This window comes from Eucyclogobius newberryi, unplaced genomic scaffold (genome assembly GCF_026437365.1).
Source record: "Eucyclogobius newberryi isolate DKJ021-1_F unplaced genomic scaffold, fEucNew1.0.hap1 SCAF_18, whole genome shotgun sequence".
Classification (NCBI taxonomy): Eukaryota; Metazoa; Chordata; class Actinopteri; order Gobiiformes; family Gobiidae; genus Eucyclogobius; species Eucyclogobius newberryi.
In genome coordinates this window covers 5,181,606-5,208,347 of record NW_027315812.1, presented here as the reverse complement: position 1 = coordinate 5,208,347, position 26,742 = coordinate 5,181,606, and the positions used below count along the sequence as shown (strand labels likewise).

The 26,742-nt window shown below is 51.6% G+C and overlaps 1 protein-coding gene across 1 annotated transcript in view; it reads right to left on the bottom strand.

Annotated features, from left to right (window-relative positions):
• Positions 1-3,332: 3,332 nt before the first annotated feature.
• The window catches only part of LOC140364925 (CD5 antigen-like), an 82,923-nt gene continuing 59,513 nt past the window's right edge, over positions 3,333-26,742 (bottom strand). Inside the window, exons 4-6 of the mRNA XM_072451304.1 lie at positions 14,585-14,872; positions 13,814-14,125; positions 3,333-3,364 (exon numbers count right to left, since the gene is read on the bottom strand). Coding sequence (XP_072307405.1) covers positions 3,333-3,364; positions 13,814-14,125; positions 14,585-14,872 — 632 coding nt within the window. The remainder of the gene's footprint in view (positions 3,365-13,813; positions 14,126-14,584; positions 14,873-26,742) is intronic.

Here is a 26,742-nt window from a genome sequence, read left to right as displayed (position 1 = left end):
CGGCGCTACCCGTCACGGCGCTACACCTCAACGGCGCTACACGTCACGCCGCTACACCTCAATGGCGCTACACCCCAACTCCGCTACACGTCACGCCGCTACACCTCAACGCCGCTACACCCCAACACCGCTACCCGTCACGGCGCTACACCTTAACGGCGCTACACGTCACGCCGCTACACCTCAATGGCGCTACACCCCAACTCCGCTACACGTCACGCCGCTACACCTCAACGCCGCTACACCCCAACACCGCTACACGTCACGCCGCTACACCTCAACGCCGCTACACGTCACGCCGCTACACCTCAACGCCGCTACACGTCACGCCGCTACACCTCAACGCCGCTACACGTCACGCCGCTACACCTCAACGCCGCTACACCCCAACACCGCTACACGTCACGCCGCTACACCTCAACGCCGCTACACGTCACGCCGCTACACCTCAACACCGCTACACGTCACGCTGCTACACCTCAACGCCGCTACACGTCACGCCGCTACACCTCAACGCCGCTACACGTCACGCCGCTACACCTCAACACCGCTACACGTCACGCTGCTACACCTCAACGCCGCTACACGTCACGCCGCTACACCCCAACGCCGCTACACCCCAACGCCGCTACACGTCACGCCGCTACACCTCAACGCCGCTACACCTCATGCCGCTACACGTCACGCCGCTACACCTCAACGCCGCTACACCTCACGCCGCTACACGTCACGCCGCTACACGTCACGCCGCTACACCTCAACGCCACTACACCCCAACGCCGCTACACGTCACGCCGCTACACCTCAACGCCGCTACACCTCACGCCGCTACACGTCACGCCGCTACCTGATCCGCGCCGCCCCATCTCACAATGCCCCTCGAGCCGCCGGGTTCATGGCGAACACCGTGAACACCGTCCGTCCCACGAGCGGAACATCGCGCGGTCGCCCCTTTTTTTACCTCCGCCACGTTGTGCTTTTCGCGCGGTTCTTCTACGAGGCCCGCGTCGCCCGCTCTGAGAAAATGTCGCCGAGAAGAACACGACTTTCACAACAAGCTCACGATAAGGAAGGAAAAGCGCGATCGTGAAGGGAAGAAGAAGAAGTGAAGTCTCTGGAGACGCGAATAAAAAGCTAATAAAAAGCGTTCTCTAAACAGAGAACGGCCCGGGAGTCGAACCGGTGACCTTCTCGCCGCTTGGCCATCGCGCTGCCGACGTTGTGTTTTCACCTCAGGAAAATCCCCGATGGCTGGACTCATTTACATTTGTGTCTTATGCATTTGGTTAAAATGTAAAACAACTCCGCAGGGTTTAAATATGCAACAGGAAATACATAATCGCCTCGTTTAAGATTCCCTCATCGTCTTCGCTCGTTAAACTCCGCCCTCGCCTCGTGAATCGATCTCTCGCTCTAATTTACAGCTTCCAAAATGAATAATCTTGAGTCCATTTGCATGCTAGTGTTTTATCAAATCGTCCCGCGAGGCGTCATTAGTGAATATCTCCATCTGCTCGTTCAGGTTTGTTTTCAGTTTCCCCATTACAACAAGAGTCCTGACGTACAATGACACTGACAGGAAGTGAATCAGAGTGCTACTTCCTGTTCCTTTCTGGCGTCACACTCCCAAACCTGTTCAAAACAAATGGCGCGTGCGGTAAAAGCAGGACGTTTAACTGAGCGAGGACGCCGCGCCCCCGTAAACGTGACCCTCGGCGCGTCGATCGGTGCCGTGTCCCCCGCGGGTCATTGATTTGTGCCGAGTGATAAACAGCGACCGCGGGGATGTGGAAAATCCGGCGGGTTTTTCCGTGAGGTCCTGTGCTTCGTACCGTTAACCGTGGAGAATGTGCTCGTCCTCCAGCCGGACGCTCCTGATCAGGAAGTGTGGCGCGAGGGGGAGGGGCTTTGAAAGGTTAATGAACAAATAAACAGGACGACTTCTTCAGGTCAAAGGCCACGGAAAACCTTTATTCCATCAGAACGTCTAAAAAAACTAAAGAAAACACACAGCAGTATGTGTGGTCGTCATGGTCGCGAGCCCCACAGCGCTGTCTAGAGCGCCGAGAACTATCCTCGGGTTGTGGTCACGTGACTTATTTATTTGTCGCTGCCATTTTGCAGACGTCACGCACATTTCCATCTGCTCCTCCTCCTCCACACGCCCTCTGCGGCGGACACGCCCTCAGCACCGGACACGCCCTCTGCACCAGACACGCCCTCTGCACTGCCCTCAGTACCGGACACACCCTCTGCACCAGACACGCCCACTGCACCAGACACGCCCTCAGCACAGGACACGCCTTCTGCACAGAACACGCCCTCAGCACCGCCCTCAGCACCGGACACGCCCTCTGCACCGCCCTCAGCACCGGACACGCCCTCTGCACCAGACACGCCCTCTGCACCGGACACACCCTCAGCACCGGACACGCCCTCTGCACCAGACACACCCTCTGCACCGGACACACCCTCAGCACCGGACACGCCCTCTGCACCAGACACGCCCTCTGCACCGGACACACCCTCAGCACCAGACAGCATTGGACACGCCCTCTGCACCGGGCACGCCTTCTGCACCGGCCACGCCCTTTGCACCGGACAGCGTTGGACACGCCCTCTGCACCGGCCACGCCCTCTGCACCGGCCACGCCCTCTGCACAGGACACGCACGCACATTTTTCAAGAGCACGGACTTTGTGTCTGATCCTAAATTATTACACCCAAACAGTTGGAAATGAGGCTCCTTAAAACTGTCTGTAGTAGGCTAACGTTTATTAGCATAGCCACTAGCATTAGCTGCTAACGACCTGAAACAAACAGCTCCGCCTCAGTCTGGAGTGACCTCTGTAAGTCCACTGGCTCCTCCTGACCACAGGGGTCTTTGGGGGCGTGACAGAAGAGAAAGAATCCTTTGTTTTCAGATGTTTTGTAGCCACGCCCCTCAGAGAACATGCAGATTTTCGATGGCGCTAGCGACGAGTGTGTGACGTCACTTCTGACCCATGTAGTGAACGTGCTAATGTGAAGTATTTAATGACCATATTTACTGAACCACACGGTTTTCTGACCCTCGAATGACTGTACAGCGCTAATGCTAATGCGCCTTCAGCTAAATGCGTCCTTGTTTTACATGAATGATGAGTTTTATTTTCAGTGTCACGCGCAGCTCTGTTCATATCCTGCAGCTGAAATCCTGGCATATCATGTCTTGGTAAATTGCACGTATCGGTCATGTCGATTATTAGCGTGTGTAAAGGTCGAGAATGTAGACTGTAGATTGTCTTAAGGCTAAAGAATGCTGCAAAACTCATCATTTTCAATTTTTTTGGTCAGTTTGCGCTCTCAACATTTAAGTTTTCATCTGGAAACAACAGAAAGTATTTAGTAAGCACCTAAAGATGTTTCATCATTTCATTGAATCCACTGCTTTGTGTGGGACACTGTAACTTAAAGGACAAATATTACACATTATTTGTATTGTTCAACATTTAAACCTGCTCTTGAATACCTTCACGGAAATGATGACCGTGATTTAGATGAGAGAAAGTCTCAGAACGAGTCCAGGGATGATTTATGGAGTTAAAAACAGCAGAAGACGGGTCACAGGTAGAATATGACATCACAGATCAAGGAGATTCAGAACGGAGTATTTCTGAGGCTCGGAGGGGAGAGGCCTTTGTGTGAATGAAGCTAAACGTGCTTTTTGTTCTTCTGACATAAAAGGCAGAATGAATATCGTCTTCTCTATTGTATATATATATATATATATATATATATATATATATATATATATACACGGAGCTCCATCACCAGGAGCTGGCATAGTGAACAGAAACATCTGTGCAGAGTACGGGCTGGAGACCCCGAGGACAAAGTGGGAAACACCTCCAAAGGTGGAGAACGACCGAGCCAAGGTCCTCTAGGACTTCGAGATACAGACAGACCAACCGGACATAGTGGTGGTCTCAAGGGTCAGAGGAAAGCTGTGGTGGTGGACATTGCAGTGCATCATGGGAATGAAATATCCAGAAAAAGGAACATGAGAAACTAGAGAAATACCAAGGCCACAGAGAGGATCTGGAGAAGGTCTGGAGCGTGAAGGTATCAGTGGTGCCCGTAGTGACCGGAGCACTTGGGGCAGTGACCCCCAAACTGGAGGAATGACCCCCAAACTGGAGGAATGACCCCCAAACTGGAGGAGTGGCTTGAGCAGATCGAGGAAAAACTTCAGACATCTTGATCCAGAAAAGTGCAGGAACAGCAAAGATACTGAAGAACCCTGAAGCTCCCAGGGGCCTCTGGAGGAGGAGCCTCTGGAGGAGGAGCCTCTGGAGGAGGAGCCCAGCTTGAGGGGGAGGAAGAGCTACCACCCACATAAAGCAGAGAATCAGAAAAGGTTTATTGTCATTGTCAATGAACAGAATTCACGAACATAAGAAGCTTTGGTGATTCACTGCAACATAAAACAATGAACAATAAGTCAAAATAGAAACAATTGAAATTTGCTCTGGGATAAAATAACAATAAGCTGTAAAAACTAATAATGGTATAAGAATAAAGAATAAAAGAATAAAAATAGTGGTAAAAATAAACACTTATTTACAGCAGTTATATGCACATGAGGTGATGGAGGAGGTGATGGTGGAGGAGGTAATGGAGGAGGTGATGGAGGAGGTAATGGAGGAGGAGGTGATGGTGGAGGAGGTGATGGAGGAGGTGACGGTGGAGGTAATGGAGGAGGTGATGGTGGAGGAGGAGGTGATGGTGGAGTTGGTAATGGAGGAAGTGATGGAGGAGGTAATGGAGGAGGAGGTGATGGAGGAGGTGAGAATGGACTGAATGATGGCCGTGTAGAACTGCACCATCATCTCCTCTGTCAGCTTGTCTTTCCTCAGCTGCTGCAGGAAGTACATCCTCTGCTGGACCTTCTTGATGAGGAGCTGATGGGCCCCAACTTGAGGTCCTGGTGATGGTGGTGCAGAGGAAGTGGTGATGTGGGAGTCTGTGATGGTGAGGGGGGAGGAGTCTGAGATGGTGAGGGGGGAGGAGTCTGTGATGGTGAGGGGGGAGGAGTCTGAGATGGTGAGGGGGGAGGAGTCTGTGATGGTGAGGGGGGAGGAGTCTGTGATGGTGAGGGGGGAGGAGTCTGTGATGATGAGGGGGAGGAGTCTGTGATGGTGAGGGGGGAGGAGTCTGTGATGGTGAGGGGGAGGAGTCTGTGATGGTGAGGGGGAGGAGTCTGTGATGGTGAGGGGGAGGAGTCTGTGATGGTGAGGGGGGAGGAGTCTGTGATGGTGAGGGGGAGGAGTCTGTGATGGTGAGGGGGGAGGAGTCTGTGATGATGAGGGGGAGGAGTCTGTGATGGTGAGGGGGGAGGAGTCTGTGATGGTGAGGGGGAGGAGTCTGTGATGGTGAGGGGGAGGAGTCTGTGATGGTGAGGGGGGAGGAGTCTGTGATGGTGAGGGGGAGGAGTCTGTGATGGTGAGGGGGGAGGAGTCTGTGATGGTGAGGGGGAGGAGTCTGTGATGGTGAGGGGGAGGAGTCTGTGATGGTGAGGGGGGAGGAGTCTGTGATGATGAGGGGGGAGGAGTCTGTGATGGTGAGGGGGAGGAGTCTGTGATGGTGAGGGGGGAGGAGTCTGTGATGGTGAGGGGGAGGAGTCTGTGATGGTGAGGGGGGAGGAGTCTGTGATGGTGAGGGGGGAGGAGTCTGTGATGGTGAGGGGGGAGGAGTCTGTGATGGTGAGGGGGAGGAGTCTGTGATGATGAGGGGGAGGAGTCTGTGATGGTGAGGGGGGAGGAGTCTGTGATGGTGAGGGGGAGGAGTCTGTGATGATGAGGGGGAGGAGTCTGTGATGATGAGGGGGGAGGAGTCTGTGATGGTGAGGGGGGAGGAGTCTGAGATGGTGAGGGGGGAGGAGTCTGTGATGGTGAGGGGGGAGGAGTCTGTGATGGTGAGGGGGAGGAGTCTGTGATGGTGAGGGGGGAGGAGTCTGAGATGGTGAGGGGGGAGGAGTCTGTGATGGTGAGGGGGAGGAGTCTGTGATGGTGAGGGGGGAGGAGTCTGTGATGGTGAGGGGGAGGAGTCTGTGATGGTGAGGGGGGAGGAGTCTGAGATGGTGAGGGGGGAGGAGTCTGTGATGGTGAGGGGGGAGGAGTCTGTGATGGTGAGGGGGAGGAGTCTGTGATGATGAGGGGGGAGGAGTCTGTGATGGTGAGGGGGGAGGAGTCTGTGATGGTGAGGGGGAGGAGTCTGTAATGGTGAGGGGGAGGAGTCTGTGATGATGAGGGGGGAGGAGTCTGTGATGGTGAGGGGGGAGGAGTCTGTGATGGTGAGGGGGGAGGAGTCTGTGATGATGAGGGGGAGGAGTCTGTGATGGTGAGGGGGAGGAGTCTGTGATGGTGAGGGGGGAGGAGTCTGTGATGGTGAGGGGGGAGGAGTCTGAGATGGTGAGGGGGGAGGAGTCTGTGATGGTGAGGGGGGAGGAGTCTGTGATGGTGAGGGGGAGGAGTCTGTGATGGTGAGGGGGGAGGAGTCTGAGATGGTGAGGGGGGAGGAGTCTGTGATGGTGAGGGGGGAGGAGTCTGTGATGGTGAGGGGGAGGAGTCTGTGATGATGAGGGGGAGGAGTCTGTGATGGTGAGGGGGAGGAGTCTGTGATGATGAGGGGGAGGAGTCTGTGATGGTGAGGGGGGAGGAGTCTGTGATGATGAGGGGGAGGAGTCTGTGATGATGAGGGGGAGGAGTCTGTGATGATGAGGGGGGAGGAGTCTGTGATGGTGAGGGGGAGGAGTCTGTGATGGTGAGGGGGGAGGAGTCTGTGATGGTGAGGGGGGAGGAGTCTGAGATGGTGAGGGGGGAGGAGTCTGTGATGGTGAGGGGGGAGGAGTCTGTGATGGTGAGGGGGGAGGAGTCTGTGATGATGAGGGGGAGGAGTCTGTGATGGTGAGGGGGGAGGAGTCTGTGATGGTGAGGGGGAGGAGTCTGTGATGATGAGGGGGGAGGAGTCTGTGATGGTGAGGGGGGAGGAGTCTGTGATGGTGAGGGGGAGGAGTCTGTGATGATGAGGGGGAGGAGTCTGTGATGATGAGGGGGAGGAGTCTGTGATGATGAGGCGGGGCTGTGACTTCCTGAAGTCCACCATCATCTCCACTGTCTTCTGGTCGTTGAACTCCAGGTTTTTACCGCTGCACCAGCCGCTCCACCTCCTGTAGACAGACTCATCCCCGTCTGAGATGAGCCCGATGAGGGTGGTGTCCTGCAGGTGGGGTCGGCGCTCCACCTGCAGGGGGAGTCGGCGCTCCCCCTGCAGGTGGAGTCGGCGCTCCCCCTGCAGGTGGAGTCGGCGCTCCACCTGCAGGGGGAGTCGGCGCTCCCCCTGCAGGTGGAGTCGGCGCTCCTCCTGCAGGTGGAGTCGGCGCTCCACCTGCAGGTGGAGTCGGGCATGTTGAGCTGGGAGAGCTTGTCCTGGAGCAGAGCAGGAGGTGGTGTTTATCCTGGTGTAGGTCCCAGGGGAGTCCAGGTGCTGCAGGTGAAGTGGAGAGCCAGGTTGATGGTGTCGTCCACAGACCTTTTGGCTCTGTAGGCGAACTGCAGGAGGTCCAGCAGGGGGTCCATCAGGAGGTCCATCAGGAGGTCCATCAGGGGGTCCAGCAGGAGGTCCATCAGGGGGTCCAGCAGGAGGTCCAGCAGGGGGTCCAGCAGGAGGTCCAGCAGGGGGTCCAGGAGGAGGTCCAGCAGGGGGTCCAGCAGGGGGTCCAGCAGGGGGTCCAGCAGGAGGTCCAGCAGGGGGTCCAGCAGGGGGTCCAGCAGGGGGCGGTGAAGGACTTGAGGTGGGGGAGGACCCGGCGCTCAGGAGGTGCTGAACACGTTTAACTCCAGCTCCACTTCAGGCGTCTCTCTAGCGCCGCCTCTGGCCCTGACCTGACACAACAGCAGGTTCTGTTCACAACAAACATTCAGGTCGAGATTAAACCCTAAGAAAACAATAACAAAGTAGTTCTAAACCAGGACTAAAACAGGACTAAACCAGGACTAAACCAGGACTAAACAAGGTCTAACCCAGGACTAAACCAGGACTAAACCAGGACTAAACAAGGTCTAACCCAGGACTAAACCAGGACTAAACCAGGACTAAACAAGGTCTAACCCAGGACTAAACCAGGACTAAACCAGGACTAAACCAGGTCTAAACCAGGACTAAAGTAGGACTAAACCAGGTCTAAACCAGGACTAAAACAGGACTAAACCAGGACTAAACCAGGACTAAACAAGGTCTAACCCAGGACTAAACCAGGACTAAACCAGGACTAAACCAGGAATGAACCAGATCTAACCCAGGACTAAACCAGGAATGAACCAGATCTAAACCAGGACTAAACCAGGTATACACCAGGAATAAAACAGGACTAAACCAGGACTAAACAAGGTCTAAACCAGGTCTAAACCAGGACTAAACCAGATCTAAACCAGAACTAAACCAGGTCTACACCAGGACTAAACCAGATCTAAACCAGGACTAAACCAGGTCTACACCAGGACTAAACCAGATCTAAACCAGGACTATACCAGGTCTTAACCAGGACTAAATCAGGTCTAAACCAGGACTAAACCAGGACTAAACCAGGACTAAACCAGATCTAAACCAGGTCTAAACCAGGACTCTAACATGATGCTGTGACTCTAACATGAGGCTGTGACTCTAACATGAGACTGTGACTCTAACATGAGACTGTGACTCTAACATGAGACTGTGACTGTGACTCTAACATGAGACTGTGACTCTAACATGAGGCTGTGACTCTAACATGAGACTGTGAGTCTAACATGAGGCTGTGACTCTAACATGAGGCTGTGACTCTAACATGAGGCTGTGACTCTAACATGAGACTCTGACTCTAACATGAGGCTGTGACTCTAACATAAGACTGTGACTCTAACATGAGGCTGTGACTCTAACATGAGGCTGTGACTCTAACATGAGACTCTGACTCTAACATGAGGCTGTGACTCTAACATGAGACTGTGACAGTGACTCTAACATGATGCTGTGACTCTAACATGTGGCTGTGACTCTAACATGAGACTGTGACTCTAACATAAGACTATGACTCTAACATGAGGCTGTGACTCTAACATGAGACTGTGACTCTAACATGAGACTGTGACTGTGACACTAACATGAGGCTGTGACTCTAACATGAGACTGTGACTCTAACATGAGGCTGTGATTCTAACATGAGGCTGTGACTCTAACATGAGACTGTGACTCTAACATGAGGCTGTGACTCTAACATGAGACTGTGACTCTAACATGAGACTGTGACTCTAACATGAGACTGTGACTGTGACTCTAACATGAGACTGTGACTCTAACATGAGGCTGTGACTCTAACATGAGACTGTGACTCTAACATGAGGCTGTGACTCTAACATGAGGCTGTGACTCTAACATGAGACTGACTCTAACATGAGACTGTGACTCTAACATGAGGCTGTGACTCTAACATGAGACTGACTCTAAAATTAGACTGTGACTCTAACATGAGACTGTGACTCTAACATGAGGCTGTGACTCTAACATGAGACTGTGACTCTAACATGAGACTGTGACTCTAACATGAGGCTGTGACTCTAACATGAGGCTGTGACTCTAACATGAGACTGTGACTCTAACATGAGACTGTGACTGTGACTCTAACATGAGGCTGTGACTCTAACATGAGACTGTGACTCTAACATGAGACTGTGACTCTAACATGAGGCTGTGACTCTAACATGAGGCTGTGACTCTAACATGAGACTGTGACTCTAACATGAGGCTGTGACTCTAACATGAGACTGTGACTCTAACATGAGGCTGTGACTCTAACATGAGGCTGTGACTCTAACATAAGGCTCTGACTCTAACATGAGACTGTGACTCTAACATGAGGCTGTGACTCTAACATGAGACTGTGACTCTAACATGATGCTGTGACTCTAACATGTGGCTGTGACTCTAACATGAGACTGTGACTCTAACATAAGACTGTGACTCTAACATGAGGCTGTGACTCTAACATGAGACTGTGACTCTAACATGAGACTGTGACTGTGACTCTAACATGAGGCTGTGACTCTAACATGAGACTGTGACTCTAACATGAGACTGTGACTCTAACATGAGGCTGTGACTCTAACATGAGGCTGTGACTCTAACATGAGACTGTGACTCTAACATGAGGCTGTGACTCTAACATGAGACTGTGACTCAAACATGAGACTGTGACTCTAACATGAGGCTGTGACTCTAACATGAGGCTGTGACTCTAACATGAGACTGTGACTCTAACATGAGGCTGTGACTCTAACATGAGGCTGTGACTCTAACATGAGGCTGTGACTCTAACATGAGACTGTGACTCTAACATGAGACTGTGACTCTAACATGAGACTGTGACTCTAACATGAGGCTGTGACTCTAACATGAGACTGTGACTCTAACATGAGACTGTGACTCTAACATGAGACTGACTCTAACATGAGGCTGTGACTCTAACATGAGACTGTGACTCTAACATGAGACTGTGACTGTGACTCTAACATGAGACTGACTCTAACATGAGGCTGTGACTCTAACATGAGACTGTGACTCTAACATGAGGCTGTGACTCTAACATGAGGCTGTGACTGTGACTCTAACATGATGCTGTGACTCTAACATGTGGCTGTGACTCTAACATGAGACTGTGACTCTAACATGAGGCTGTGACTCTAACATGAGACTGTGACTCTAACATGAGACTGTGACTCTAACATGAGACTGTGACTCTAACATGATGCTGTGACTCTAACATGTGGCTGTGACTCTAACATGAGACTGTGACTCTAACATGAGGCTGTGACTCTAACATGAGACTGTGACTCTAACATGAGACTGTGACTCTAACATGAGACTGTGACTCTAACATGAGGCTGTGACTCTAACATGAGACTGTGACTCTAATATGAGACTGTGACTCTAACATGAGACCGTGACTGTGACTCTAACATGAGACTGTGACTCTAACATGAGGCTGGTACTCTAACATGAGACTGTGACTGTGACTCTAACATGAGGCTGTGACTCTAACATTAGGCTGTGACTCTAACATGAGACTGTGACTCTAACATGAGACTGTGACTGTGATTCTAACATGAGGCTGTGACTCTAACATGAGACTGTGACTCTAACATGAGACTGTGACTCTAACATGAGGCTGTGACTCTAACATGAGGCTGTGACTCTAACATGAGACTGTGACTCTAACATGAGGCTGTGACTCTAACATGAGGCTGTGACTCTAACATGAGGCTGTGACTCTAACATGAGACTGTGACTCTAACATGAGACTGTGACTCTAACATGAGGCTGTGACTCTAACATGAGACTGACTCTAACATGAGACTGTGACTCTAACATGAGGCTGTGACTCTAACATGAGACTGACTCTAACATGAGACTGTGACTCTAACATGAGACTGTGACTCTAACATGAGGCTGTGACTCTAACATGAGGCTGTGACTCTAACATGAGACTGTGACTCTAACATGAGACTGTGACTCTAACATGAGACTGTGACTCTAACATGAGGCTGTGACTCTAACATGAGACTGTGACTCTAACATGAGACTGTGACTCTAACATGAGACTGTGACTCTAACATGAGACTGTGACTGTGACTCTAACATGAGACTGTGACTCTAACATGAGGCTGTGACTCTAACATGAGACTGTGAGTCTAACATGAGGCTGTGACTCTAACATGAGGCTGTGACTCTAACATGAGGCTGTGACTCTAACATGAGACTCTGACTCTAACATGAGGCTGTGACTCTAACATGAGACTGTGACTGTGACTCTAACATGATGCTGTGACTCTAACATGTGGCTGTGACTCTAACATGAGACTGTGACTCTAACATAAGACTATGACTCTAACATGAGGCTGTGACTCTAACATGAGACTGTGACTCTAACATGAGACTGTGACTGTGACTCTAACATGAGGCTGTGACTCTAACATGAGACTGTGACTCTAACATGAGACTGTGACTCTAACATGAGGCTGTGACTCTAACATGAGACTGTGACTCTAACATGAGGCTGTGACTCTAACATGAGGCTTTGACTCTAACATGAGGCTGTGACTCTAACATGAGACTGTAACTCTAACATGAGGCTGTGACTCTAACATGAGACTGACTCTAACATGAGACTGTGACTCTAACATGAGGCTGTGACTCTAACATGAGACTGACTCTAAAATTAGACTGTGACTCTAACATGAGACTGTGACTCTAACATGAGGCTGTGACTCTAACATGAGACTGTGACTCTAACATGAGGCTGTGACTCTAACATGAGGCTGTGACTCTAACATGAGACTGTGACTCTAACATGAGGCTGTGACTCTAACATGAGACTGTGACTCTAACATGAGACTGTGACTGTGACTCTAACATGAGACTGTGACTCTAACATGAGACTGTGACTCTAACATGAGACTGTGACTCTAACATGAGAATGTGACTCTAACATGAGACTGTGACTCTAACATGAGGCTGTGACTCTAACATGAGACTGACTCTAACATGAGACTGTGACTCTAACATGAGACTATGACTCTAACATGAGACTGTGACTCTAACATAAGGATGTGTGACTCTAACATGAGACTGTGACTCTAACATGAGACTGTGACTCTAACATGAGACTGTGACTCTAACATGAGAGTGTGACTCTAACATGAGAGTGTGACTCTAACATGAGACTGTGACTCTAACATGATACTGTGACTGTGACTCTAACATGAGACTGTGACTCTAACATGAGACTGTGACTCTAACATGAGGCTGTGACTCTAACATGAGACTGTGACTCTAACATGAGACTGTGACTCTAACATGAGACTGTGACTCTAACATGAGGCTGTGACTCTAACATGAGACTGTGACTCTAACATGAGGCTGTGACTCTAACATGAGACTGTGACTCTAACATGAGGCTGTGACTCTAACATGAGACTGTGACTCTAACATGAGACTGTGACTCTAACATGAGACTGTGACTGTGACTCTAACATGAGACTGTGACTCTAACATGAGACTGTGACTCTAACATGAGTCTGTGACTGTAACATGAGGCTGTGACTCTAACATGAGACTGTGACTCTAACATGAGGCTGTGACTCTAACATGAGGCTGTGACTCTAACATGAGACTGACTCTAACATGAGACTGTGACTCTAACATGAGACTGTGACTCTAACATGAGGCTTTGACTCTAACATGAGACTGACTCTAACATGAGACTGTGACTCTAACATGAGACTATGACTCTAACATGAGACTGTGACTCTAACATAAGGATGTTTGACTCTAACATGAGACTGTGACTCTAACATGAGACTGTGACTCTAACATGAGGCTGTGACTCTAACATGAGACTGTGACTCTAGCATGAGGCTGTGACTCTAACATGAGGCTGTGACTCTAACATAAGGCTGTGACTCTAACATGAGAGTGTGACTCTAACATGAGACTGTGACTCTAACATGAGACTGTGACTCTAACATGAGACTGTGACTCTAACATGAGGCTGTGACTCTAACATGAGGCTGTGACTCTAACATGAGGCTGTGACTCTAACATGAGACTGTGACTCTAACATGAGGCAGTGACTCTAACATGAGGCTGTGACTCTAACATGAGGCAGTGACTCTAACATGAGGCTGTGACTCTAACATGAGGCTGTGACTCTAACATGAGGCTGTGTTGCTGTACTCACCTCCCACATGGAGCTGGAGGGCGTGGCTCTGAGAGGAGAAGGCGTAGTCGAACACCTGCAGGTGGTTTCCTTTGTGGGCGGGGCCAGTGTCAGAGAACAGGAAGTGTGCAGAGTGATTGACAGCGGGCAGGGTGTGGTTCTGAGTGAGGTTCACAGTGGGAGAGAGGAGCTGGAAGGAGCCTCCTGGGAACTGTGGCTCCACAGAGCATTTGACCCTGAACTTTGACCCCGGCTTCACCCGGACCCCCTGCGGCAGGGCCTCGGAGGCCCCGTCTAACACAGACAGGGAGATGATTGGACGATTCAGTAAGTCTGTGGAGAGAGAGGATGAAGAGGTTTAAGGCCCGAGTCCAGGGTCAGAGGTCACATTCTGGGTGCAGTGTTCTCTTTTCCTGTCGACACAAATGTTTCACTCCAAAGTAAATAAAGGGTCAAATGTGTGAGGTGAAGGTCGAGGAGCGAGAGAGGAAGAACGTGAGGCTCACTAAAGGTTCATTCATTTCTCGGGGTCAGATGAAGTTAAACATGTGGAGCCCAGTTCAGACTTTGGAGGAACAAACACATTATTTTAGTGTTAAAAGCACTGATTAAAAGTCTGTATTGTTTATGTTAAGGAAATTCATATTGAAAGGATTTTTTTATTTCCTTGTTATAAAACAACATCAAATAAAATACCCAAAACCACGTGTTTGGAGGGGATTATTGTGATTATTATAATTCTTTACGTCTTATCGCCGAACTCCTAAAAATGTATCAGACTTTCACTTTTACCTGAACACACCACCTCCAGAGCCTTAGAAGAGGAAGAGTCTGTGACACACTCTCTCACTGTAAACTTCTTCACACAGTAAGGGTGGATCTCCCACACACGACTCTGTGGAAAATCATCTCTTTCTCCTCCAGAAACAGCAGAGCCACAGTCCAGGTCTCGACACACAGCAGCTGTGGCCCCCAGGTCCCAGAAGCCATAGGCCTTCACCACTCGTCTCCACTCTCCTCTGTGTTTCACCTCCACAGTCCCAGCACAGCGACTGGCCCCTCCCACCAGCCTGAGCGGCTCTGAACAGACAAGAGACAGAGTGAGCCCCGCCCCTTTACCTGAGCAGCTGAAGCCCCACCCCTTTGCCTTAGCAGCTGAAGCCCTGCCCCTTTACCTGTGCAGGTGAAGCCCCGCCCCTTTACCGGAACAGCTGTAGCCCCGCCCCTTTACCTGAGCAGGTGAAGCCCCGCCCTTTTACCTGAAGAGTTGAAGCCCCACCCCTTTACTTGAGAAGGTGTTAGCAATCACCTCCAGTCTCTTTCTCTAAAACCTGTAAACAAGGTGAAAGATTTAGAAGTAATAATGGACTTAGACCTGAATTTCAACTTCTACGTCAATTCAATAACATCAGTAGCTTTCTTCCATCTAAAAAACGTTGCCAAAATTTAAAATATAGTGTCTAAACCAGACTTGGAGAGACTTATCCATGTGTTTGTCTCCAGTAGATTAGACTGTAACAGCCGCTCACTGGTCTCTCCAAACGAGCTGTAAAACAGCTGCAGTACATCCAGAACGCTGCTGCTCGGGTTCTGACTATAACCAGGAAGTACCATCACATTAGTCCTGACTAGAACCAGGAAGTACCATCACATTAATCCTGACCAGAACCAGGAAGTACCATCACATTAGTCCTGACCAGAACCAGGAAGTACCATCACATTAGTCCTGACTAGAACCAGGAAGTACCATCACATTAGTCCTGACCAGAACCAGGAAGTACCATCACATTAATCCTGACCAGAACCAGGAAGTACCATCACATTAGTCCTGACCAGAACCAGGAAGTACCATCACATTAGTCCTGACCAGAACCAGGAAGTACCATCACATTAGACCTTATTAGACCACATTAGATCACGAGGACAACTTTATTTTATTGTATGTATACATTACATACATTTAGATATGCAATTGTCCTACCTCAACCACATGAAACAGATGGACGAGTGAGACGGAAAGACAGACAGACAAACAGACAGACAAACAGACAGATAAACAGACAGATAAACAGACGGTGGGACAATGGGACAGGACGATGACAGAACTGACAAGATGGGATTGAGTTGAAAGGTCATGATCAGGTTATGGGCTTCGGTGACATGCTATGTTTTGGTGTTGCTGATATGGCTGATATTTCTTGGACTTCCAGTTTTGGAGGACTATTTTCTTAATGACAGTTAGAGAGATGAGCAAGGGTTTTTTGAAGTGTTGCGTGATGTGGATAGTAGAGATGTCATTCAGGAGACAGAGTGTTGGAGATAAAGGGATTCTGGAGTCCAGGATGGTCGAGAGTACCTCAGTGATTGTGATCCAGAAGGAGTGGACTGGTTGACAGAACCACATGGCGTGCAGATAATTGTCTTTGCTGCCTAAAGTGCATTGTGAACAAATATCGGTGTTGGTGAAGCCCATTTCAAACATTTGACTGTGAGTGATGTGAGATCTATGTATGACTTTATACTGTATAAGTTGTAGGTTTGTGTTCGTGGTCATGGGGTTGGGAGAGAACGCCAAGTGATTTTCCCACTTGGTTGTTGGGAGGGTTACTGTTATTTTTAGGTTTGTGATCAGTGTATATAGCTGGGAGGTTAATTTTTTGAAGTTATTAATGAATGAAGTTTTTCCACAAGTTGAGATGGTTGTAATGTGTTGTTGGAGAGGCTTGTTTTATCTTTAATTTTAAGTTCAAGCTGTTGATATTGAAGGAACTGTTCTTTCCCAACGCCATATTTCTGTATTGTACATGTACAACCTAATTTAGTGTAGAACTAGGGAAAGATATTTCTCTGAAATAATTGGAAGCTGCAGTAACAACTCGCGTGTCCTGTTTGCCACAGTAACAGATGAACAAACCCTCCAGCTCAGCTGCCGTTAGAACTCATTTCCACATCCAAGTGTAATGAGTTTGCATTATTCTTTAATGACAAAGTTCAGGGCATTAAAATGCTATAAATCCCACAATGCAAAAAATCATCCTAAAACCACCTAGACACTTAGAGCTAACTCACTTTGCACCTGTAACTGACAAAACTGTCCATGAGATCATCACCAGTCTGAGTTCTGCCTCGATGTGTTACCCACCAAATTTCTAAAGTCTGTGCTGAACAGCTTGTTAGCACCATTCACTCACATAGTTAACATGTCGCTTCAATCTGGAACATTCCCAATGTTTTTGAAAACTGCGCTCATAAAGTCTCTCCTTAAGAAGAGCAGGGGTCAGGGGGAGGGGTCAGGGGTCAGGGGGAGTGGCAGTACTGAGTCATGACCGGCCCATCTCTAATCTGCCATTTTGGGCCAAAGTCCTTGAAAAGGTTGTTTACAACAGTTACAGATTTCCTCTTAATAAACAACTCATTTGATGTTTTTCAGTCAGGTTTTAGACCTCATCACACAGACTGCTGTTGTCAAGGTGATAAATGACATCCTCCTGAACACTGACACGGGCAAAGCCTCAGTCTTAATTCTGTTAGATCTGAGTGCTGCTTTTGACACTGTCGATCATGGGGTCCTCTTACAGAGACTAGAGGACTGGGTGGGCATCACTGGCACTGCCCTAAACTGGTTAAGGTCCTATCTGGAAGACAGGAAGTACTTTGTGTCTCAGACCACATGACCCTGACCTGTGGAGTGCCCCAAGGGTCAGCCCTGGGACCTCCTCTGTTCAACCGCTACATGCTGCCGTTAGGTCACATGACACGCAGTGAAAATAAGATAAGATATTCCTTTATTGTCCCACATGGGGAAATTTCATTGGTGCAACGCAGGTAGATACAGAAGCAGATACAGAAGAACAGATCACTTATAGGAAGTCTGAAAAACACTTTCAGTAGAAGATCTCCTATAAATAAAAACTCCCATAGACAAATAAATAAATAAATAAATACATAAATACCATTGCATGTGATCACGACAGTAATTGCACATGAATATGTGTCAGGATGGCACATGAATTGCACATGAATTCCAACAGCAATTGCACATATGACAGAATTGCACATGGTTAGGTCAGTATTGCAAGTGTTCAGGACTAACAGTGTTTCTTATAAAGTCTGACAGCAGCAGGAAGGAAAGACCTACGGAACCTTTCCTTCGCACATCGAGGGTGGATCAGTCTCTCACTGAAGCTGCTCTCCAGAGCGGACAGAGTGTCCTGCAGGGGGTGACACTCATGGTCCAGCATAGATGTGAATCTAGCCAGGACCCTCCTGTCCCCCACCTCCTGCACCGAGTCCAGAGCACAGCCCAGGACGGAGCTGGACTTCTTGATGACTCTGTCCAGCTTCCTCCTCTCCCTCTCTGTGATGCTGCTGCTCCAGCAGGCCACACCGTACAGGAGGGCTGATGCCACCACAGAGTCGTAGAAGGTCTTCAGGAGTGGCCCTGTCACTCCAAAAGACCTGAGTCTCCTCAGGAGGTAGAGCCGACTCTGGCTCTTCCTGTTCAGAGCGTCTGTGTTATGAGTCCAGTCCAGTTTGTGGTTCAGATGAACACCCAGGTACTTGTATCAGTCCACTCTCTCAATGTCCCGTCCCTGGATGTTCACTGGTGAGGGGGCAGTGGGGTGGCGTCTGCGGAAATCCACCACCATCTCCTTGGTCTTCCCCACGTTGATGAGGAGGTGGTTCCGCTGACACCAGTCCACAAAGTCCTGCGCCAGTCCTCTGTACTCCGCGTCATCGTCGTCCGTGATGAGTCCGATGATGGCAGAGTCATCAGAGAACTTCTGCAGGACACAGCTGTCCGTTTCATGTCTGAAGTCTGCAGTGTAAAGGGTGAAGAGAAAGGGCGCGAGGACAGTGCCCTGGGGCGCCCCCACACTGCAGGTCCGAGTGTCAGACACACAATCCTGTGCTCTCACAAACTGTGGTCGGTCTGTGAGGCAGTCCAGGATCCACTCTGCCAGGTCATACTCCACACCAGCAGTCTCCAGCTTGTCCCTCAGGAGCAGCGGCTGGATGGTGTTGAAGGCGCTGGAAAGATCGAAGAACAGAATCCTCACAGAGCTGCCAGGCTTTTCCAGGTGAGAGAGAGAGCGGTGCAGCAGGGAGATGACGGCGTCCTCCACTCCGATGCCAGACCGATATGCAAACTGCAGCGGGTCCATGGCTGAGCTCACGGTGGAGTGGAGGTGGTCCAGGACCAGCCGCTCCAGTGTCTTCATCAGGTGGGACGTGAGAGCCACTGGCCTGAAGCTGTTGAGGTCTTTGGGGCGCGGTGTCTTAGGCACAGGTACCAGACAGGAGGTCTTCCAGACCTGTGGTACCACCCTCAGCTTCAGGCTCATGTTGAAGACATGCTCCATACACAGTTCATCTGCGCAGGACTTAAGGAGCCTGGGGCTGATGCCGTCAGGTCCTGCTGCCTTCCTCACTTTAATCCTCTTCAGCTCACTCCTCACCTGTGCTGCTGTGACAGTCAGTGGTTGGCAGGGGGACCGTGTGCTGGTGGAATGGGTGAGTCCAGGCGAAGTGGGGAGCTGATGGTCCGGGGCAGATAAGCGAAGAGGAACAGATGCAGGGTATTGTCCAACTGTGGAAGAGGGAGCATGCAGCTGTGCAGGGGGAGGGGCGGGTGACCGATCAAACCTCAAGAAGTGAGCATTTAAATCATTCACCCACTGTAGATCCCCCTCTGTCTGGGCAGGGGGGATTTTGAAGCCCGAGATGGTTTTCAGGCTCCTCCACACTCCCTGAATGTTCTTTTGCTGTTCTTTTGCTCCTCCTCCTCCTGTGTCCTATCACAATTATGCAGACTAGTCAGATCTATGTTTCAGTGATGCAGGTGAATATGGACCAGTGGATTCACTCTGTCACTGCATCCAACAGATCAGTGTGTGTAGTAGTAGTAGTAGTAGTATATTTATTTATATAGCACCTTTCACAGACAGAGGTCACAAAGTGCTTCACAAAACACAGAATAAAACAATAAAAACACAAAAAACTTACAGTGAACAATACATATACAACAATATACAGTAAAATCAGTCCCTAAAACAAGTGCATTTAAAAGGCTTGACTAAATAAAAAGGTTTTAAGCTGACCCTTAAAAGCAGTAACTGAGTCCAGTGACCGAGAGGAGAGCGGAAGATCGTTCCAGAGTCTGGGGGCAACAGCCTGGAAGGATCTGTCTCCTCTGGTCCCAAAACGGGTGCGAGGAACCAACAACAGTTTCTGGTCCAAGGACCTTAGTGAGCGAGAGGGAGCGTACGGTTTAATCAGATCGCTGATGTACGATGGGACCTGACCATTTAAAGCTCTAAAAGTTAAAACAAGAATTTTAATTTGTGGACCGGCCTCCTGCTGGTGCCAGAGGGCCTCCTGCTTGTGCCAGAGTCAGTGTGTGGATGCAAATCCACTTTCTCCAGCTAAACTCAGACAAGACAGAAATAATCGTTTTTGGCCCACAGAAACAAAGAGAAAGTGTTAGCGGTCACCTCCAGAGTCTCGCTCTAAAACCTATAAACTAAGTTAGAAATCTGGAAGTGATAATGGAATCAGACTTGAATTTTAACAGCAACGTCAAATCAATAACATCAGCAGCTTTTTACCATCTAAAAAACATTGACAAAATCAAAAATACTGTGTCTAAACCAGACTTGGAGAGACTTATTCATGTGTTTGTCTCCAGTAGATTAGACTGTAACGGCCGCTCACTGGTCTCGCCAAACGAGCTGTAAAACAGCTGCAGTACATCCAGAACGCTGCTGCTTGGGTTCTGACTATAACCAGGAAGTACCATCACATTAGTCCTGACTAGAACCAGGAAGTACCATCACATTAATCCTGACCAGAACCAGGAAGTACCATCACATTAGTCCTGACCAGAACCAGGAAGTACCATCACATTAGTCCTGACCAGAACCAGGAAGTACCATCACATTAGTCCTGACTAGAACCAGGAAGTACCATCACATTAGTCCTGACCAGAACCAGGAAGTACCATCACATTAATCCTGACCAGAACCAGGAAGTACCATCACATTAGTCCTGTTCTCAGGTCTCTGCACTGCCCCCTGTGGCTCAGAGAAGAGACTTTAAAGCAGCTCTGCTTGTGTACAAGTCTCTCCATGGCCTAGCACCAAAGTACATCTCAGACATGTTAGTGACATATGAACCATCTCGGACTCTGAGGACCTCAGGGACCGGCCTCCTGCTGGTGCCCAGAGTCAGGACTAAACATGGACCGGCCTCCTGCTGGTGCCAGAGTCAGGACTAAACATGGACCGGCCTCCTGCTTGTGCCAGAGTCAGGACTAAACATGGACCGGCCTCCTGCTGGTGCCAGAGTCAGGACTAAACATGGATCGGCCTCCTGCTGGTGCCAGAGTCAGCACTAAACATGGACCAGCCTCCTGCTGGTGCCAGAGTCAGGACTAAACATGGACCGGCCTCCTGCTGGTGTCAGAGTCAGGACTAAACATGGACCGGCCTCCTGCTGGTGCCAGAGTCAGGACTAAACATGGACCGGCCTCCTGCTGGTGCCAGAGTCAGGACTAAACATGGACCGGCCTCCTGCTGGTGCCAGAGTCAGGACTAAACATGGACCGGCCTCCTGCTGGTGCCAGAGTCAGGACTAAACATGGACCGGCCTCCTGCTGGTGCCAGAGTCAGGGCTAAACATGGACCGGCCTCCTGCTGGTGCCAGAGTCAGGACTAAACATGGACAAGCCTCCTGCTGGTGCCAGAGTCAGGACTAAACATGGACCGGCCTCCTGCTGGTGCCAGAGTCAGGACTAAACATGGACCGGCCTCCTGCTGGTGCCAGAGTCAGGGCTAAACATGGACCGGCCTCCTGCTGGTGCCAGAGTCAGGACTAAACATGGACAAGCCTCCTGCTGGTGCCAGAGTCAGGACTAAACATGGGGAATCTGCGTTTCAGTTTTATGCAGCTAAAATCTGGAACACGTTGGATGTGCAAAAGTACGTACGATCAGTTGGACTGATTTAAAAAGGATTTAAAAATGAGTTGGACTCCGAAAACCCTTTACCCTTTGTGGCTAGGTGTTTTTTTTTTTTTTAATTTAGTTAATTTTATTGTATTTCTGTGTCTGTAATTTCTTTGTTATTTGAATGCATTTTTCCTGCTGTGAAGCACTTTGAATTGCCTTGTGTATGAAATGTGCTCTACAAATAAACTTGCCTATTAGTGTATTGAATGACATGAACAGGTGGTGAAGATGTGAGATTCCTTTTCGTGCCCATGTGGAGAAGTGAAGAGGTTTATTCTGTATTGTGAACACTTGGTTGTGTCAGAGTGGATGCACCTGTTTAGTGATTGATGTTTAGTGATGTTGTGATTTGGTTTGTTTTCCACCAATCAGAGTTGAACTGATGGTAATAAGTTGACAGAAGTTGGATTTTTTGCTTGATTGTGAGTGGAAGGGGAGGTCTGCTATTGTGATATTTAGACATTGGTTTTGTTCTAGTTCCAGCCATGGGAAGTTGTGATTTTGTTTGTTGATCCATTTGACTAGGTATTGTAACTGATTTGCCAGAAAGAAGTGATGGAAGTTGGGTGCCTCAAGCCCGCCATGTGATTCTTTATTTTGCAGCGTTGAGAGTGATATTCTGTTTTTGTTTTGTTTTTCCCAATAGAATTGTGTAGTTAGTGAATTGAGAGTTTTGAACCAATTGTCTGTGGGAGCAGTGGGGATCATAGAGAAGAGGGAGAGTTTTCATTTTGACAGCAGCTATTCTTCCAATGAGTGTGAGTGGGTGTTTTGACCAGCGTTTGAAATCATCCTACATTTTCCTGAGGAGGGGGAAATGTCAATCCCTAGATATTTGATGTTTCCGGTGTTGTACGTTTGCTTCCTGGATTCCTTTGATGATAGTGTGTTGTCGTATTGCTGCTGTTAGAGGTTCAATGAGGGACGGCGAGAGAGGGAAGACGAGAGAGGGAAGGCTAGAGAAGGAAGGTGAGAGAGGGACGGCGAGAGAAGGACGGCGAGAGAGGGAAGGCGAGAGAAGGAAGGTGAGAGAGGGACGGCGAGAGAAGGACGGCGAGAGAGGGAAGGCGAGAGAGGGAAGGCGAGAGAAGGAAGGTGAGAGAGGGAAGGTGAGAGACGGAAGGTGAGAGAGGGAAGGTGAGAGAAGGATGGCGAGAGAAGGACGGCGAGAGAGGGAAGGTGAGAGACGGAAGGTGAGAGAGGGACGGGGAGAGAGAGACGGCGAGAGAGGGAAGGCGAGAGAAGGACGGCGAGAGAAGGACGGCGAGAGAGGGAAGGCGAGAGGGGGAAGGCGAGAGAGGGACGGCGAGAGAGGGACGGCGAGAGAGGGAAGGCGAGAGAGGGACGGGGAGAGAGGGAAGGCGAGAGAGGGACGGGGAGAGAGAGACGGCGAGAGAGGGAAGGCGAGAGAGGGAAGGTGAGAGAGGGACGACGAGTGAGGGACGGCGAGAGAGGGACGACGAGTGAGGGACGGCGAGAGAGGGAAGGCGAGAGAGGGACGGCGAGAGAGGGAAGGCGAGAGAGGGACGGCGAGAGAGGGAAGGCGAGAGAGGGACGGGGAGAGAGGGACGGGGAGAGAGGGACGGCGAGAGAGGGAAGGCGAGAGAGGGACGGCGAGAGAGGGAAGGCGAGAGAGGGAAGGCGAGAGAGGGAAGGCGAGAGGGGGAAGGCGAGAGAGGGACGCGAGAGGGGGAAGGCGAGAGAGGGACGCGAGAGGGGGATGGCGAGAGAGGGAAGGCTAGAGAAGGAAGGTGAGAGAGGGAAGGTGAGAGAGGGAAGGCGAGAGAGGGAAGGCGAGAGAAGGAAGGTGAGAGAGGGACGGCGAGAGAGGGAAGGTGAGAGAGGGAAGTCGAGAGAGAGACGGCGAGAGAGGGAAGTCGAGAGAGGGAAGGCGAGAGAGGGAAGGCGAGAGAGGGAAGGTGAGAGAGGGAAGTCGAGAGAGGGAAGGCGAGAGAGGGAAGGCGAGAGAGGGACGGCGAGAGAGGGAAGGTGAGAGACGGAAGGTGAGAGAGGGACGGGGAGAGAGAGACGGCGAGAGAGGGAAGGCGAGAGAGGGAAGGCGAGAGAAGGACGGCAAGAGAGGGAAGGCGAGAGGGGGAAGGCAAGAGAGGGACGGGGAGAGAGAGACGGCGAGAGAGGGAAGGCGAGAGAGGGAAGGCGAGAGAAGGACGGCAAGAGAGGGAAGGTGAGAGACGGAAGGTGAGAGAGGGACGGGGAGAGAGAGACGGCGAGAGAGGGAAGGCGAGAGAGGGAAGGCGAGAGAAGGACGGCAAGAGAGGGAAGGCGAGAGGGGGAAGGCGAGAGAGGGACGCGAGAGGGGGAAGGCGAGAGAGGGACGCGAGAGGGGGAAGGCGAGAGAGGGAAGGTGAGAGAGGGAAGGTGAGAGAGGGACGGCGAGAGAGGGAAGGCGAGAGAAGGAAGGTGAGAGAGGGACGGCGAGAGAAGGACGGCGAGAGAGGGAAGGTGAGAGAGGGACGACGAGTGAGGGACGGCGAGAGAGGGAAGGCGAGAGCGGGAAGGCGAGAGAGGGAAGGCGAGAGAGGGAAGGTGAGAGAAGGAAGGCGAGAGAGGGAAGGCGAGAGCGGGAAGGCAAGAGAGGGAAGGCGAGAGAGGGAAGGTGAGAGAAGGAAGGCGAGAGAGGGACGGCGAGAGAGGGAAGGCGAGAGAGGGAAGGTGAGAGAGGGAAGTCGAGAGAGAGACGGCGAGAGAGGGAAGTCGAGAGAGGGAAGGCGAGAGAGGGAAGGCGAGAGAGGGAAGGTGAGAGAGGGAAGTCGAGAGAGAGACGGCGAGAGAGGGAAGGCGAGAGAGGGAAGGCGAGAGCGGGAAGGCAAGAGAGGGAAGGCGAGAGAGGGAAGGTGAGAGAAGGAAGGCGAGAGAGGGACGGCGAGAGAGGGAAGGCGAGAGAGGGAAGGTGAGAGAGGGAAGTCGAGAGAGAGACGGCGAGAGAGGGAAGTCGAGAGAGGGAAGGCAAGAGAGGGAAGGCGAGAGAGGGAAGGTGAGAGAGGGAAGTCGAGAGAGAGACGGCGAGAGAGGGAAGGCGAGAGAGGGAAGGCGAGAGAGGGAAGGCGAGAGAGGGACGGCGAGAGAGGGAAGGCGAGAGAGGGAAGGCGAGAGAAGGACGGCGAGAGAGGGACGGCGAGAGAAGGACGGCGAGAGAGGGAAGGCGAGAGAAGGATGGCGAGAGAAGGACGGCGAGAGAGGGAAGGTGAGAGACGGAAGGTGAGAGAGGGACGGGGAGAGAGAGACGGCGAGAGAGGGAAGGCGAGAGAAGGACGGCGAGAGAAGGACGGCGAGAGAGGGAAGGCGAGAGAGGGAAGGCGAGAGCGGGAAGGCGAGAGAGGGAAGGCGAGAGAAGGACGGCGAGAGAGGGAAGGCGAGAGAGGGAAGGCGAGAGCGGGAAGGCGAGAGAAGGAAGGAGAGAGAGGGAAGGCGAGAGAGGGACGGCGAGAGAGGGACGGGGAGAGAGGGAAGGCGAGAGAAGGACGGCGAGAGAGGGAAGGTGAGAGAGGGAAGGCGAGAGAGGGACGGCGAGAGCGGGAAGGCGAGAGAGGGAAGGCGAGAGAAGGACGGCGAGAGAGGGAAGGCGAGAGAGGGAAGGCGAGAGCGGGAAGGCGAGAGAGGGAAGGAGAGAGAGGGAAGGCGAGAGAGGGACGGCGAGAGAGGGACGGGGAGAGAGGGAAGGCGAGAGAAGGACGGCGAGAGAGGGAAGGTGAGAGAGGGAAGGCGAGAGAGGGACGGCGAGAGAGGGAAGGCGAGAGAGGGAAGGCGAGAGAAGGACGGCGAGAGAGGGAAGGCGAGAGGGGGAAGGCGAGAGAGGGACGGCGAGAGAGGGACGGCGAGAGAGGGAAGGCGAGAGAGGGACGGGGAGAGAGGGACGGCGAGAGAGGGAAGGCGAGAGAGGGAAGGTGAGAGAGGGACGACGAGTGAGGGACGGCGAGAGAGGGACGACGAGTGAGGGACGGCGAGAGAGGGAAGGCGAGAGAGGGACGGCGAGAGAGGGAAGGCGAGAGAGGGACGGCGAGAGAGGGAAGTCGAGAGAGGGAAGGCGAGAGAGGGAAGGCGAGAGAGGGAAGGTGAGAGAGGGAAGTCGAGAGAGAGACGGCGAGAGAGGGAAGGCGAGAGAGGGAAGGCGAGAGAGGGAAGGCGAGAGAGGGACGGCGAGAGAGGGAAGGCGAGAGAGGGAAGGCGAGAGAAGGACGGCGAGAGAGGGACGGCGAGAGAAGGACGGCGAGAGAGGGAAGGCGAGAGAAAGATGGCGAGAGAAGGACGGCGAGAGAGGGAAGGTGAGAGACGGAAGGTGAGAGAGGGACGGGGAGAGAGAGACGGCGAGAGAGGGAAGGCGAGAGAAGGACGGCGAGAGAGGGAAGGCGAGAGAGGGAAGGCGAGAGCGGGAAGGCGAGAGAGGGAAGGCGAGAGAAGGACGGCGAGAGAGGGAAGGCGAGAGAGGGAAGGCGAGAGCTGGAAGGCGAGAGAGGGAAGGAGAGAGAGGGAAGGCGAGAGAGGGACGGCGAGAGAGGGACGGCGAGAGAGGGACGGGGAGAGAGGGAAGGCGAGAGAAGGACGGCGAGAGAGGGAAGGTGAGAGAGGGAAGGCGAGAGAGGGACGGCGAGAGCGGGAAGGCGAGAGAGGGAAGGCGAGAGAAGGACGGCGAGAGAGGGAAGGCGAGAGAGGGAAGGCGAGAGCGGGAAGGCGAGAGAGGGAAGGAGAGAGAGGGAAGGCGAGAGAGGGACGGCGAGAGAGGGACGGGGAGAGAGGGAAGGCGAGAGAAGGACGGCGAGAGAGGGAAGGTGAGAGAGGGAAGGCGAGAGAGGGACGGCGAGAGAGGGAAGGCGAGAGAGGGAAGGCGAGAGAAGGACGGCGAGAGAGGGAAGGCGAGAGGGGGAAGGCGAGAGAGGGACGGCGAGAGAGGGACGGCGAGAGAGGGAAGGCGAGAGAGGGACGG